Source organism: Delphinus delphis, chromosome 11 (assembly GCF_949987515.2).
Source record: "Delphinus delphis chromosome 11, mDelDel1.2, whole genome shotgun sequence".
Lineage (NCBI taxonomy): Eukaryota > Metazoa > Chordata > Mammalia > Artiodactyla > Delphinidae > Delphinus > Delphinus delphis.
Window position 1 is genome coordinate 98,438,750 of NC_082693.1, and position 15,703 is coordinate 98,454,452.

The following is a 15,703-nucleotide window of genomic DNA, read 5'->3' on the forward strand; positions in this document are numbered from 1 at the left end:
ACGGGGGCTGTTTGATCAGCGGTTCTGCCTGATGCCAGGCTGCCGGGACAGCGGGCAGTGGCCAAACCGGCCCCACCGCATGCCTTCCGGCCCTCAGCAGGAATGCCATTCATCCTCACTGCTCACACGGTTAGTTACCGCGGGCGGAGGCCGGGCCTCTGGGGAGAAGCAGCAAGGCCTGGTGGCCAGCCAGGGGCCGCTGAGCTCCCAGGGACCTTGGTCTGCCTTCCCACACCTGGAGAGGGCAAGGAGCGCCCCAGGGGGGCACTGGAGTCAAAACCCAGCAGATACAACTGGACAGACCCACGGGGACCCTGGGGACAGACCCCTCCTGGGGTCAGAAGGGGAAGGAGGCACAGAGGGGGTCAGACGGGCCCAGGGCCTCCTGGCTGCGGGTCACCCACCCTCAGGCTTCCGCTTCTCCTGAGAGTAGCACCCAGCCCCGCAGCCCTAGTCGGCTCAGCACGGGGCCGTGGCCCTCCTGTCCCTGCGGCCTGACCCAGGCTGTCCAGGGAGGCCTCAGGGTCTGTGCCCAGCTTCCACCAGTGGCCCTTGCCAGATGGGGACAGGCTAAAGGTTCCTGTAGGTTCAGCATGGCAAGCCCCTCCCCTCGCACGGCACCAGCCCAGCCCGCACAGAGGGGCGAGGGGGAGCGGGGCTGGGCCGGGCCTCGGCGGGCCGCTCAGGCGTCTCCCCGCCCGCCTCAGAGCTGCAGAGACTCCGCACACTCACTTCTCTGATTCCAGCTTTATTGGAGCCGAGCGCTCCCCTCTCGGGGAGGCCAGACACAGCCCATCAGAACCCCAGCAGCTCTCCTGAAGTGAGGGCACTGCGGAGACATGCAGCGCCTTGGCCACCCCCGTCCCTGCCTGGGCCACGCTGACACCCCACCCCCACCCAAGGGAAGGGCTGCTGCTGACAGACTGTTAGGGGGCGGCGGGGTCTTGGTGGCGGCACCTCGTAGCCGAGGGACAGTGCGCATGACTTGGTGGCATCAGGGGCCCCAAGGGTCCAAGGGTCTGTTTCAAGCAGGAGGAGGAGGCTGGCTCGGGGACAGCGCGGCCACCCCCGCCCCCCAGCACCCAGTGTAGGTCACAATAATTTAAAAGACACTATAGACATTTCGACGCTATATAACAATATAAGTTAACCAGGTTCCTTGGCAGAAGATGCTAGGCCTGTGGACTCGGGGGTGTCCTGGGACCCGGGATCGGGGGGGAAGGGGACTGGGGGGCATTCACAGTGGCCTGGAAGCTCCCAGGACAGCCGCTGTTGGTGGAGCGTCCTGGCATCATCGAGGCAGGCAGGGTGGACGCCAGGGCCAGGGCCCAGGGTCACTCACCCCAGGCTAATGTCCGGCCCACTTGGCTGGTCAGTAGCCTGAAGACACATTTCCACGGGTTTCTGCGAGAAAACACCCTAAATTCAGAGCAGGGACAAGTGCATGGGCAGTGGTGCTCCAGAAGCAGGTGCACACCAGCCTTTCTGGGCCCGGACAAGTTGTGCCTGTCTCCCCAAGGTGGGTGGGAATAGTGTCAGAGGACACGTCCAGTGCCAAGTCCCCGGCCCCCAATCTCTCCCTATCCCGCACACAGTTTAAAACCAAGCAGGACCCCTTTCCATTCCCGTTTCCCAGGTTTCGGGGTGATTCGGACCTCAAGGGAGGGCCTGCGTGGTATGGGGACCACGGGGGAGTGTCTGCTGGCACAGCAGGTGGGAACCCAGCGGAGCAACGCCCTATCCGAGTTTTCTCAGCAACCGGGCCAGGGCGAAAGGACCAGGATTGGGCAAGAAGACCACAGGAGAAACTCTCAAAGGCACCTCGAGGCGGGGCGTGGACCCCAGTGAGGCTGGCAGCGGGGGGGAAGAGCACGGCCAGATTTTTCAAGGCATGGGGGCTGCCCCTCACCCTGGGCATCCCTAGAACATGTCCTTCAGGGTCAGGAGGCCTGGTATGGGGGAGCCTCCACTTACGGCCTTGGGGTCTCTGGCTAGTGCTTGAGCCATTCTTGGCCTCAGTTTCCCCATCTGTCAAATAAGGCGAACACCCCTGAACTATCCCCCTTCCCACCAGCTTGCCCCAGCTCAGCGCTGTCCTGGGGTTTCGGCTGGTTCCAGGGTGGGAGGGGGCTCTGTAAACTAGGGGGTGTCAGGCTGGCGGGGGACTGGAAGGGCACCAGCATTAGGGAGGGGATGCAGCACTCCTGGAACCTGACATGGGTGACATTTTGATTTGCTAGAGCTGGTTTTCAAAAGAAGGAAAGGAAGGGCCAGAGGTCCCTGTCCGTGGCTCTCCTCAGAGGCCGTCTTGGTCATGTCAGCCACCAAGCCCCTGCCCAGCTCACATGGGGACCGCGTGCACCGCCACCTCCCCAGGGACAGGGCCATACACAGGGATGCTCCCGAGGGTACCCAGGGGCCAAAAGAGGAAGCAGAGAGCAGCAAGGGGATGAGCTAACACAGAGTATGGAGTTAGGACCGGCTATGCCTTAGTGCTAAAGTCCTCTTCTGATACTAAGAAAACATAAATAATTTTTGTCAACATTTGCCCAAACCGCCCTGGAGCCCAGTGACTGAGGTGGCCTGGGACAGTCTTTCCGTGTCCATACCACCAGGCGGGGGAGGACACTCAGAGTCTTGTCGCTTTGCTTTCCGGGGTACGTGGGTGTCCTTGGGGTTCACTCTCCCGGAGAAAAGAAAAGAAATTCACTGGGCCCCTCGGGGACACTCATGCCATTGGCCTCGCCCTCTGGGCCAGGTGATGGGCACTGTTCTGCCACGGGAGGGGACAGGAATGGCAGGAGGGAGCCCCTGGGGGGCAAGGAGAGGGTGACCGGCCCCGGGGGAGCTCTGCCGCGCCCGCCCGCGGAGCTCCCACCTTCTCCACCCACCTCTGCCGGCGGCCCGGCCGGGAGCAGAAGTGCAAAACGCCGCGGGGCGGGGCCGCGGGGCGGGGGGGCGGGGCCGCGGGGCGGGGAGGAGCCGCTCACTTGCAGGTGAAGACCTCGGTGCGCTCGCTGCACGTGTTGCACTTGACGAAGCAGCACCAGTGGAACTTGCAGTTGCACTGCCAGACCTTGGTGTACTGGTGGGTGTTGTAGCCTCGGCCGCAGCACATGGTGTCGCAGCCGTCGGCGCCGGGCGACGTGCGGTTGCACAGACGGCCCTGGGTGCCCACGCTGCCCGTGGCCGCGTCCTCCTCGCAGTAGTTGGGCGACTTCTCGATGTACACCAGGTCCGTCTCCATGGGCTTCTGGTAGCTGCGCAGCTGTTTGATGCGCAGGAAGGTGGGCTGCCGCAGGCGGCTGGCCCGCACCACCTCCACCTGCACCGCCACGTTGTACTTCTCCTTGAGCAGGTGGCCCACCTCGCGGAACTTGGGCAGCGTGGTCCAGCACGTCTTGGTGGTGCACGAGCCCGACACGCCGTGGCACTTGCACTCCAGCTTCATGCGCTCCTCCAGGACCTGCGGGCCACAGGGCAGGTTCAGTGTGGGTGGAGGGTCGGGGCCTCCTCCAGACCTGGACCCGGCTCCCCACCTCCCGCTGTGTGACACACGGTCAGTGTTTCCTCCTCCCACAGCCTCCGTCTCCTCATGCATTGAGTGCGGCTACTGACCACAGGTGGGAAGTTGGTGCGCGCACCCATCCAGGCTGCAGGAGACACCTCTCGTCGGTGCCAGGTCCAGCGACAGCAGGTGCTTAATAAGTGCGGATCCCCCACCCCTGTCTCTTCCACTACGCACCCTCGTGCCTGGGGTAGGCCCTGGCATGCAGTCGGCGCTTAATGAGTGGCTGTTCAGTGAAAGCCTGGCACGCACACGGAGCTCTGTACCCCTTTGCTGAAGGACAGAGTGGGGGCGGGCGGGAGGTGAGTGCATGGATCCGTGAGGCCCGGGCGTGCCGTCTGCTGGGAAGCCGCCCTCCGACAGTGTTGTTCTTTCTCTGCCGCTCCCTGAGGGCCCGTGATGGGTGCAGCCGTGTTTTCCTTGGGCCTCCCTCCTTGGCCCTGGAAAGCCAATTCCCAGAGCCAGCCCTGACCCCAGGCACTCATTTACCCGGATCGAAAAGGCCCTGCCAGCCAGGCCTGATTAAAGATGGGGAATCATTAGCTGCCGCCCCACGACTGCACAAGGGCCATTTGTCAGCTGTCTGGGCTCCCGCTGGCCTCACTGTGACAGCCCAGCCCTACAGGGTCTTAGCCACCCTCTGCCCCCTGGTCCAGAACCCCAGCCCTGACCTTCAGTGAATGAATGAATGAATGAACAAATGAAAGAAAGACAGAAACACCCACGTTGTCGGCTGCCGCCCCCTCACTTTCCCTGCCCTGAACCTCAGTCAATGAATGAATGAATGAACATATGAAAGAAAGACAGAAACTCCCACGGTGTCGGCTGCCGCCCCCTCGCTTTCCCTGCCCTGAACCTCAGTGAGTGAATGAATGAACAAATGACAGAAACACCCACGGTGTCGGCTGCCGCCCCCTTGCTTTCCCTGCCCTGAACCTCAGTGAATGAATGAATGAATGAACATATGAAAGTAAGACAGAAACACCCACGGTGTCGGCTGCCGCCCCCTCGCTTTCCCTGCCCTGAACCTCGGTGGATGAATGAATGAAAGAACATATGAAAGAAAGACAGAAACTCCCACAGTGTCGGCTGCCGCCCCCTCACTTTCCCAGCCCTGACCCTCAGTGAATGAATGAATGAATGAACAAATGAAAGAAAGACAGAAACTCCCACGGTGTCGGCTGCCGCCCCCTCGCTTTCCCAGCCCTGACCACACGGGGCCCTGGACCGAGGCAGGAACCCCGGGGCTCACACTCCAGGTGGGAAACAGGAAGAAACCGACACACAAAGCAGCAAAGTGCAGGGGCTGTGAGAGGGGGAGGCTGCCTAGGGTGGGGGGCTTCCTGGAGTAGGCGGTGCCTGTACTAGGTGTTGATGGTGGAGTAGGAGGTCATTAGACAAAAAGGAGGGGGAGCCAGGGCAGCACAGCACAAGCAAGGAAGGGGAGACTCGGCCCAAGTGAACATGACGTGAGGCTGGTGGCTTGGGGATGGAGACAGGAGAAGCTGGGGAAAAGGGAGGAGGAAGGAGAAGGAAGGGTGATGCTCTGTCATGGGTGGGCCGAGGTGGGGCGGCCCCGATATCGAGAGGAGGGGAAGGGGCCAGGTTTGGGGAACACTCAGAACTGGAATTGCAGGGCTTGGTGACTGTGCCGTGGGGTGTTTGGGTGGAAGGCACTGGCCACAAGTCGGGTCTGGGGATCTGGGTGAAGGGTGGGACCTCCACCCCGGAAAAGCATATCTGGACCTCTTCTCTGCCCCCTGCCCCTCCCCTGTCTCCCCTTCATCGCAGTCAGACCTCTCCTTTCCCTCCTTCAACCCCACCCCATGTTCATCTTTGCTTGGACCATCCCCTTCCTCCAAAAGCCCCTCCCTCCATTAATCTACCCTTCAAGGCCGGGAAGCTTCTTCTGCCCTGGCCACACTGCCTGCCGTGATGCCCCCGGGCCAGGAGCTGACCAGATCATAGCCCTCTCAGAGCCCCCAGCCCGGGAAGCAGTTCCCCCACCCCAGGCTGCTGACCCCGGAGGTGCCTCCTCAGACAGGTGGTGATGGCCAGAGACCTGGCAGGAGTGTCCAGGCTAGCATTTGTGCCAGTCAGGTGGTCCAGGCTTAACGGCCATCGGGATGCCCACGTCGGCTGCAGAACAGCTGCCCCACACCTCGCTCTGCCATCTGCCCCGAGCCCCTTCCCTCCACCCGTTCCCTCCACGTTCAGATCCTGTGTGACAGTCAGCAGATGAAGCCGATCGGGCAGCTGTTTGCAGAGCAAGGGGCTGAAGCCTTGCTTGGCTGGGTCCCCGGGGCCTGAGCCTCTCCCGGGACATGATCACAGGATTCAAGAATGTGCTGTTTCAGTCTCCAATGCCCTCACGATAAGAGCGACAGTGACGGTGGCGCCAGTCCCGCTGCCCCAGGAGACCACCTGGGAGGGTGCAGTGTGACCCACCCTTGCCTAGAGGAGCTGGTGGCTGAGCAGGGCCCCTCCCCTGGGCCTCACCCCTGCCCCACCACCCTAGGTAGTGGAGGGGGTGGATGGGGGAGCTCCAGAAAAGGGCTGACCAGGATTCTTTACAGAATAATGGACGGCCCACACTCTGGGGACAGTGGTTAGTTACTGTCAAGTTAGGGGGAGTCACAGGGTTGATGGACCGTAGTCCTGAGGGAGCCAGGAGTTGAGCAGGTCTCAGCTTGTCCAGCCCTGGCCCACCAGGGAGGCGGTGGGCCATGTGCCGGTCTGGGGTGGGCTAAGAGAGTGTCCCCCCCAAATTCATGTCCACTCAGAACCTCAGAAGGTGACCTTATTTGGAGATAGGAACTTTGCAGATGTAAGTAAGACTCGAGATGAGATCATCCTGGTTCAGGGTGGGCCCTAAGTCCAAGGACACATGTCCTTATAAGAGACAGAAGAGGAGGGAACACAGACATGGGGGGGGGGGCCACGTGAAGACAGAGGCAGAGATTGGATGATGTGGCCACAAGTTAAGGAGCACCTGGGGCCACCAGGAGCTGGAAGAGGCAGGAAGGGTCTTTCCCCGGAGCCGTGGTGGGAGCTTGGCCCTGCCGACAGCTTGATTTAGGCCCTCTGCCTCTATGAGAGAATAAATTTCTCTTGCTCTAAGCCACGCAGTTTGGGGGACTTTGCTGTGGCATCATCAGCTTCCTCTCCACGTGACTTGCTGAACTCCGTGGCCCTGAGGGGGTGGAGGGGTGGGCCTGGCCGCTCTATTATGGGGCCAGGGTGCCCCAGCACTGGGATGACCCGTGAAGGTCTGGACTCAGTTCTCTAGGAAGCCTCAAAAGCCACACCCACCCCACCTCTACTGCCATGATCAGCCCCCGGGGACACTGTGTGGCCACCACCGTTGGCTTCTTCCAAGGGCTCAGACCACAAACACGCTGCACAGCCCCACAGGGTCGAGGCTGTTGGAGAGGCAGTGGGGGAGGGGCACAAGGTGCATTACACCCACTGTGCGGATGGGAAGACTGACTCAGCAGAAGGACCGGGCCAGCCAGGGCCTCACAGACAGCTGGGGACAGCGCTGGCAGGAGAATCCCGGCTGCTGACCACCTTAGAGGCCTTTCCTGGGGCTGCCCTGTCCCTGACGGGCCCTTGCACTGCCCATCTGCTCTCCCAGCCCCTGACAATCTCCTTCTCCTCAGTTCATGGCTTCCAGGTTCATGGCTTCACCCCAGTCCAAAACCCCCAACATGCTGACCCTCTTCCATCCTCATCCCCCTGAACAGGCCCAGGTCCCTTCACCAGCCTCCTTATTATCATGCCTCCTGTCTCCCCGGGGAACCAATCCTGCTAGCCTCCATTTCCCTTATGCCTTTTCATCACCTGTCAATTGGCAGGACCCCCTCCCGCCCACCCCCTGCTGCCACCGAGTCCCCATGTGTAAAATGGGGGCAGTGAGACCGTCCTCCCAGGGGTGTGGGAAAGCCCCTGCTCAAGACCTAAGCCACTGCAGAGGCTCAAAGGGGGGTGGGGGTGCTAGTTCAGTTGAGAGTTCAGACACATCTCCTCCTCCAGCGAGCCCTCCTGGTGCCTCCATGTAAGTGAATCTCTCCTTCCTCTGCCCTCCCGGACCCTGTGCCTAGAGAATGGGGCCTATGTGCTGTCTGTGAGCTCCTTAGAGACAAAGGCTGTCACTCATTTCTTCACTCATCTGTTCATCTGACAATAATTTAATAACCACCTGCTGCATGGCAACCTGCACATCTACAGGATGAAGTCAAACCCTGGGCCTGGCGTTCAAGGCCCATTCTGGACTGGTCCCTGCTTACTTCTCAGGCCCTGTGTCACCACCCCTCGTGCTCCCGCCGGCCGGAACCATCTGCAGTACCCCTCCCCCACCCTTCCCCACTCCTCCCCACCCCTCCCCCACCCCTCCCCCACCCCTCCCCCACCTTCCCCCACCCCTCCCCCACTCCTCCCCCACCCTCCCCACCCCTCCCCCACTCCTCCCACACCCCTCCACCCCTCCCACACCTCACAGGTGCCAGCTCCTTCTGCCTCTGCTCTTCTCAGCTCCGGTACGTGGACACCACTGCCTCCCGGAAGCTACTGCTACCCCTCCCTCAGGTCCCCGGGCTCTCACTGTTTCTGGGTGCAGCCCCTGCTCCCCTCATGTGGCCCCAGTTGGAGCTGTGGGAGCTCCCGCGGCCAAGGCTATGTCTCACTCCTCCCTGACCCTGCACCCAGCATAACGCCTGGCACACAGAAGGGGCAGCGAGAGTGAACGAGCCCAGCTCTGGGCCCTGGGGCAGAGGGCATCTTCAACTCTTTGCCTGGAAAGGCGAGTCGTGCCTAGCCTGCAGAGCCCCACAGGCCCTGGCGCCCTGGGTGCAGCCCCCCGGGCTGGAGAGCCAGACCCAGAGGCGTTCCACTTGGCTGGCTACCCTATCTCGGGCCATCTTGCCGCCATGGCGGCCGCCCCTCCCAGCCCAGTATCTGGGGCCCTCATCTCCCAGGGGCGGGGCTGGACTCGCCCTGAGTTCTTCCCCAGTGCGTCCCGGCTTGAATGTCCTCGGTTATCACCCACCACTCTGCGGCCCGCACCACGCATGAAGCTGGCTGCCCAAGAGCCCCCAGCTCAGTTTCTGCCCTTCTGTTCCTGCTTCCTGGGAACACCCCTTCCTCCAGTCTCTCACAGCAATCTAAGCCAAAGGCCGCCTCCTCCGGGAAGCCTTTCCTCGTATATCGTATATCGGCAAGACCCCTCTAGGAGCAGGGCAGGGCCATGGACTGTGGCCCAGGGGCCTCCCCTCACCCTTGGGTCCCAGGTCAGGCCCGGTTCCCACCTTGTGTGCAAACAGGATCCCTGTCTCACCCCTACCGCCCACCAGCTGGGGGCCGCGGGCATCACTTCACTCCCGGCCTCAGTTTTCAAACCTCTGTCATGGGAACAGTAAGGCCCAGCTCTTCGGGCTGCTGGGACGGACAGAAGTGACGGCTTGCGCTCAGCACTCCCCACCCCGCACTTCCAGGGTTCAGTTCACCAACTCCCTCCGCTAGGAGAGGGGCCCAAAGCTCAGAGAGGGCCACAGCGTCCCCGTGTAACGCGGCCGTCACACGTGACCCAGGCCTGCCCGCCCCGCCCCGCCCAGTGCCCGCCCTACCTTCCTGCCCGCCTCATTGTTGTGCAGGTTCATGAGGCGCCTGGCGTTTTTCTTGATCTCGCGGGCGTCCACGAAGCGCCGGGAGAAGTCGATGCCGTAGCGCACGTCGGCGGAGCAGCCGCCCCACTTCCAGCCCTCGGCCTGGTTGTAGTAACCCTGCTTCTCGCGGTCGCAGCCACAGTTGCTCAGGTTGCCCTGGCTGCAGGCGGCGGTGACGGCGTGAGCCACGCCGGCGGCGGTGATGGCGTACGTGAAGGCGGCCTCCCGGCTCCCTGCGGGGAGGGGCGGGTGCGGACGGTGAAGCCCCGCAGGTCCCGGCCCGGTGGGCTCAGGGGACCCAGTGCTGGGCCCTGGTCCTGCTGCCGGCCGGCTGTGTGACTCTGGGCTCAGCCCTTAGCCTCTCTGAGCTTCTCACTCAGCAAAGTGGGGCCGATAGAACCCACCTTTCAGGGCTGTGGTGAGCACGGTATACAGTGGGCACTCGATGCATGCCACGGCCCTGCCACCGGCATGTAAGACACTTCTCTTCCTGTCCCGGAAGCCTGGGCTGGAGAGGCCCAACTTCCTCCTGGGAGACAGCAGTGCGGGGCGGGCCTGGGAGGGGATGTTTGGGGTCTGGGCCTCTGTCAGCCTCCCAGCGCTGCTCTTCATGAACCAGCCACTTGTGCTGATCCCTTTGGGGGGCACCCACCCCACCAGCCAGGAGCCTGACAGAATCGCCCCAGCTCAGAGTGGCGCCAGAGCCCTTCGTTGCCGTCTGTCTCTCTCCCTCTCTAAGCACCCACTGTCACCCCATCACCGGGCCCTGGCCTCCTGAATCTCCCTTCTCCTCCGACACCCCTGCCTGCTTCAGGGGTCTCTGAACTGCCACACTCAGGTGCCGGTCCTCCCGACCTCCCTCACCCGCCAGCCACCCTCCAGGCAGGTGCAAAGTGCAGCTCCGCACCCCCCCCACACACACTTTCCCTCCCTCTCCTCTGCCTGAGCTGAGGAGGGAAGGCCTGCCGTCCAAGCCTGAAGTCCATGTCCAGCTGGACCCCCAGCCCCCTCTCCCCGTCCGCCACCCAGAACGACCCAAATCCGGTACTGCTCACATGCTCCTGGACGGTTCCTGGTCTTTTCGGTGTTATTTCCTTCCCCTTCATGCCCAAATTTTAACAACTTACCAAGGCCAGTTCCAATGCCTCCTCCTCCAGGCAACCTTCCCAGACCACCAGCCAGAAGGGAGCCCGGGCTGCCTGATCTCCCTCAGTGGCAGGTCTGACGCTCTCATTGCTCTCGACACTGTCCACCTGGTTAGCCCTACCACTGGGACTTGCCAGCTCCACACGGGTCAAAGTCCCCTCAGATGAGCGGGTCCAGCTCTCATTCTTTATCTTCCACAGCCCCCAGCCTGTGCATCCTGCCATCCTGGCCCCAGTCTCTTGAGCCCCTCTCACCTTGCCCACGAGCACAGAGGCTCCCTGTGGGCCACGGCCGGTTCTGTGTGGTCCCCAGCACCTGCCACTACGGGTACAGAGCTCAGTGATGTCGACTGGCCCAAAGCCAAGCTCTGCTGAGCGGGAATCGCACTGCCGTCAGCAATAGCGGGGTGTGGCCACTGCAAACCCACGACCCCATCCTTGCACAAGCCCTGTGTTTGTGCCCCGCGAGCACCAGCGTGCCCCTCTGTGTGCTGTCCCTGTTGTCGGGGGCTGGCGTCATCCCCCCAGACTGAGGGAGGGTGGAGGGTCAAGTTAGGCCCATTCCATAAACATCCATTGAGCACCAACTGCATGCCCAGCCCTGTGCTGGGCGCCGACTGTGTGCTCTGGGGTCCACCTCCTCACCCACCAACCAGCTGAGGGGGGCTCACCTAGATGGGATCCCTGTTCCCCTAGGGGGCTTACCTTCAGGGAGGTCCCTGTCCCCAGGGTGGGGGGGCCCACCCTTGGTGGGGTCCCTGTCCCCGGGGTGGGCTTCATCCTCAGTGAGTTCCTCTACCCTGGGGGTCTCACCCTCGGTGGGGTCCCTGTTCCCTGGGGGGCTCACTTATCTGGGGTCCCTGTTCCCGGGGTTTCTCCCACTCAGGATGAGGACCAGGGTGAGACCTTCTGGTCTCCGGGACCCAGGGCAGAGGAGGCTTTGGTTGGCCTCTGCTGTCTCGGAGGGGCCATAGCTTCCTGGAAACTTCCATCCTCTGAGAAGAGCTGATGGAAGGTGGTGTCGGGCATCCCTTCCTCCCCAGAAAGATCAGGGGATCTTTGCAAAGGGCACAGGGCGGCACTGCCCTCCCAGGGCCTTGCTGGACATCCAGCCCCTCCTCCTGGGTGGGCCCTTCCTGCCCACACTTCCCACCTCCCGCGTGGGGACCGCTCTGCTGCCACCGCTCTGTAAGAAGCCTCTCTCAGCACAGTGAGTGGCTCCTGGAGGATCACCGAGGAGCCCTGGTCCCTGCACCGTCCAGGCAACCAGCCGGGAGCACCAGACAGACACAGGGACAGGGAGAGGATGGTGCGAAGTGGGTTACTGAACTCCTCGCTGTTGGTTTGGTGTCACCCAAGCCCAGCAGGGCCTGCGACAAGCTTGCACATGGGCGGGGGAGCAGCGGTGAACTCGTATGGGGATTCCAGGAGAGGAGGGGACCACAGTGCTCTGCGAGGAGGGGCACAGGGAACCATGGAACCTCCAAGAATGCCCTGACCTGCCTCTCTAAGGGAGGGCGGGGGGTGGAGTCAGGGAAGGCTTCCTGTAGGAGGTGACATCTTAAAATAAATCTTACCAAGAAGTATGAGTTAACTCCCCATGAGTGCGTGAGAGTGTGTGTACGTGATGTGCGTGACTGAGTACATGGTGTCTGAGTACGTGAGCGTGTGAGTATATAGTTGTGTGGTGCGTGGGTGGTAGGTGCACACTCCTGGTGCAGAGGTGTGAAACGACTTTCTGTTGCTTGCACAAGTCTGAGATCAAGAGCAATAAGAAAAGAGGTGGCCGAGGTCCCGGGGAGCCAGCTTGTGGGTGGCCAGAGATGTCCCATGCAGCAGCGGGCACTTTCCGTGCAGGTGCTGGGGCACGAGGCTGTAGGATGTGCATCTTGGAGCTCACTCTGGCTACGCAAGGGGTGGGGTCCTGGAACTGTTTCGAAAGTGGATCAGCAGAGCTGCGCTTCTCTCCTCCTCACGCCATCGCTCACCTGCTGTCACGGCACCAGCACCCCTCTAACCCTTAGCACGTGTTCTCATCGCACTGTCCCGACAATCGTGCGAGGCAGGTTTCATCCTTATTGCCATTGCACAGGGGGGGACGCTGAGGCACACAGAAGTTATGAGACTAGCTGTTAGGGGCTGAAGCCGGACTCGAGCCCAGGCAGAGGAATCAAAGCCCAACGAGGCAGACGGAGGGACTCGGGGCCTGGGGCGCAGGTCACCGGAGGCCATCCTGCCCCCAGCTTGGCCCCCGTGCAGCTCGGTGACCTTGGGCAGGAGGAGGCAGGAGAAGAGGTGTGCACAGCCCCCTTGCAGAGGAGATGCTGCACTTGGACGATCTGTGGACCCCAGGCGTGCGGTGGTGGCGGGGCGCTAGTGGCAGGGGAACGCCGGCGGGGAGCTCTGGGGAGGTAGAGCTAGCCTCAGAGTGGGCGTGTCACAAGCTAGTCGCCCAGCAAGGGGTTAGAAATCTCCACCAGTTGTGTAATCACACCAAGAGGCCAGGCCAACGGCGTTAAAAGTGCCACAACCAAGCCCTGCCTAGGCGAGCACGGTGCGGCCTGCCCTCGGAAGCCCTGCCCGTGACCCTCTTCTTCCCCAAACGCTCTCCCTCCCCATCGGCAGCCAGATGGGGGACTCCCACGTCCTCCGACCTAACGCCCCCAAGCAGGCCAGCAGGCGCCCATGCCGTGCCAATGTGTTTGGAGGGCATTTCACAGAACCCTCTCCCAGGCTTTCTGCTCCCGCCTGGTTTCTGCCCTGCTCAGCTCAGACCCGGTTACTCATCAGTTACTCACCGGGCTGCCGCTCCCACTAATTCCTTTTTTATTTGCTTTTAATGAGCCAAACCCTCTCATCTCACCATGGAGACAAAGGGGAGGCAAGCAGTGAGAGCGCTGCAGTCTAGGGAGAACCGAGGAGAATGAGGTGGGGTCCTGGACGGAGGGGTTCCCACGTGCCCGCACTCTGCACATACATCTTATTTAATGCTCACGACAGCCCCGTGGCCCCATTTCACAGACGTGGTTGCAGACTCAGAGGGCTTCGTTACTGGCCCCAGGTCACAGTGTGCCTGACGTGGAGGGATGAGACGGGCCCCTCCCCCATCACCACAGGGGCTGGCTTGGAATCCCTGGCATGTCGCCTGCACGTCCTCCAGGGTGAGAAGGAGCCAGTGTGTAGATTTAGAAAGAAGTCCCTTGGGCTTTCCTGGTGGCGCAGTGGTTGAGAGTCCGCCTGCTGATGCAGGGGACGCGGGTTCGTGCCCCGGTCCGGGAAGATCCCACATGCCGCGGGGCGGCTGGGCCCGTGAGCCATGGCCACTGAGCCTGCGTGTCCGGAGCCTGTGCTCTGCAACGGGAGAGGCCACAACAGTGAGAGGCCCGCGTACCGCAAAAAAAACAAAAAAGAAAGAAGCCCCTTGAACCCGTGCCCCAGGGCCAGCAAACATCGATGGCTCCCCAAGCTTCAGAGATGCCCTCGAGCCCAGCCGTCCCGCCCACCACGCCATCAAGCCCCACCTGGTCAAGCGCAGCAGCCGGTGCACGCCACTGCTCTGGAACAGGAGCAGCCTGGCTCCCTGCGGCCCGCGCTGGGGGACGCGGGCCCCCTCCTTGCTGGGAACCCTGCCTGCGCGCCCACGTGCCTGCAGCTCGCCCAGGCTCTGGACGCAGCTGGGAGGCCCCCTGCTCCCGGAAGCCCCATTGGGGTGAGGGCCCTCCTCGGGGCCCCTGCCAGGTGCCCGCGGGCTGCAGGGGTGGTGGGTAGAATCCGTGTCTGATTCTTCCAGGTACGCCCACCCTGCAGCATCATTCCGAGTCTTCATGTGAGCAGGGCTGGGGCTGGACGCACTACATTCATCACCTTCTTTTTTTTTTTTTTTTTGCGGTACGCGGGCCTCTCACTGCTGTGGCCTCTCCCGTTGCGGAGCACAGGCTCCGGACGCGCAGGCTCAGCGGCCATGGCTCACGGGCCCAGCCGCTCCGCAGCATGTGGGATCTTCCCAGACCGGGGCACGAACCCGTGTCCCCTGCATCGGCAGGCGGACTCTCAACCACTGCGCCACCAGGGAAGCCCCATCACCTCCTTTTATCTCCACGACCACCCACGGAACAGAGCCTCTTGATGAGACCCATCTCGCAGGTGGGAACACCGAGCCTCAAAGGCGGGAAGTGATTTGCTCCAGGCAGTAGCAGTAATGGCCGTCTGAGCACAGCGGCTGCTCCAGCTCTGTCTGGTGATGAGGGTGGGGAGTTGGGGGAAGGCAGCGAGGATGGTCTGTTTGGGGCCAGCAGCTGTCCTGGGGGTACGCTTCAGACTTGGGAGGCCCGGGGGCCCCTCTTGGGATCCAGAGCCACCCCAGCATGGATCTGTACCCCCAGACACCAGAGCCAGCAACAGGGCTCTGCAGTCTGCGTCTGGCACCTGACAGGTCAAGGTGGGCTCCATTAGCCACGCGGGGCCCCGGCCCGAGGTTTCGGGAAAGCAGAGAGGGAGGTACGGGGAGACTCGGGGAGGAGCAGGCAAGAAAGCCTTGGACTTGCATTCTCACAGCTGCTGTGCGGCCCCAGGCAAGTCACAAACCCTCTCTGAGCCTGCGTCCCCATTCGCCCTACGGCCCCAGGAGCAGCTCTAAGAGCAAACAGCACAAATGGGCATCGCCCTCAGCATCACCAAATACTGAGCGGGCCAGGGAAGCCCAGGTACAGTGCAGGGGCCCCAGGACAGGCCCAGGCCCCTCTCTGTGCTGTCCACAGCCTCCTCCCAGTCCGCCTGCCCAGCTGCCGCCTCCATGCCTATTCCGGATGAACCCACAACAGCCACGGCCTCAGAGACCACTGCCCCATGGATAAACTGAGGCGTCGGCCGCTCAGGGGCCAGCCAGCTCTGCTCTCCCTTTGCTCTTGGATATTCAAACTTAACCGCACCCCCACTGCCCCGCTCCGTGCCGGCCAGACCTGACTCCCAGGGAAAGAGGGTCTTCCTGGGTCAGTAGGGCCTAGCCCACCCGGCTGTCCCCTCACCCTGACCCCGATGAGGACGCTGGGGACCAGGCAGATCTCTGTGAGCAGTTACTGGAGGGGACAAATGTGGCTCCTGGGTCATGCGGGGGCCTGGGCAGAACAGAGGTCCCCTTACCCCCCCAGGGCAGAGCTGGGGGCTGTGTCGGCCCTCCCCAGGCCCCAGGCACACACACCCTCCTCAGTGTCCCCTCAAAGCCACCTGCCACTTCCTAGCATCCGTAGGGGCCTGGCACACTATCTTTAGAAAGCCACAAAAAGCCCTAATTGAGCTCATAATGACCCGATTAACTGCGGGCCTGGGGA

General features: G+C 62.4%; 1 protein-coding gene across 2 annotated transcripts in view; it reads right to left on the bottom strand.

The window, feature by feature from the left end:
• Positions 1 to 798: 798 nt before the first annotated feature.
• The window catches only part of WNT7B (Wnt family member 7B), a 52,648-nt gene continuing 37,743 nt past the window's right edge, over positions 799 to 15,703 (bottom strand). The window contains exons 3-5 of one of the 2 annotated variants that reach the window (XM_060024008.1): positions 9,193 to 9,464; positions 2,991 to 3,466; positions 799 to 1,404 (exon numbers count right to left, since the gene is read on the bottom strand). In XM_060024008.1, coding sequence (XP_059879991.1) covers positions 1,335 to 1,404; positions 2,991 to 3,466; positions 9,193 to 9,464 — 818 coding nt within the window. In that variant the 3' untranslated portion in view covers positions 799 to 1,334. Of the gene's footprint in view, positions 3,467 to 9,192; positions 9,465 to 15,703 lie in introns of both variants that reach the window. The other variant, XM_060024009.1, reaches the window with a different exon arrangement.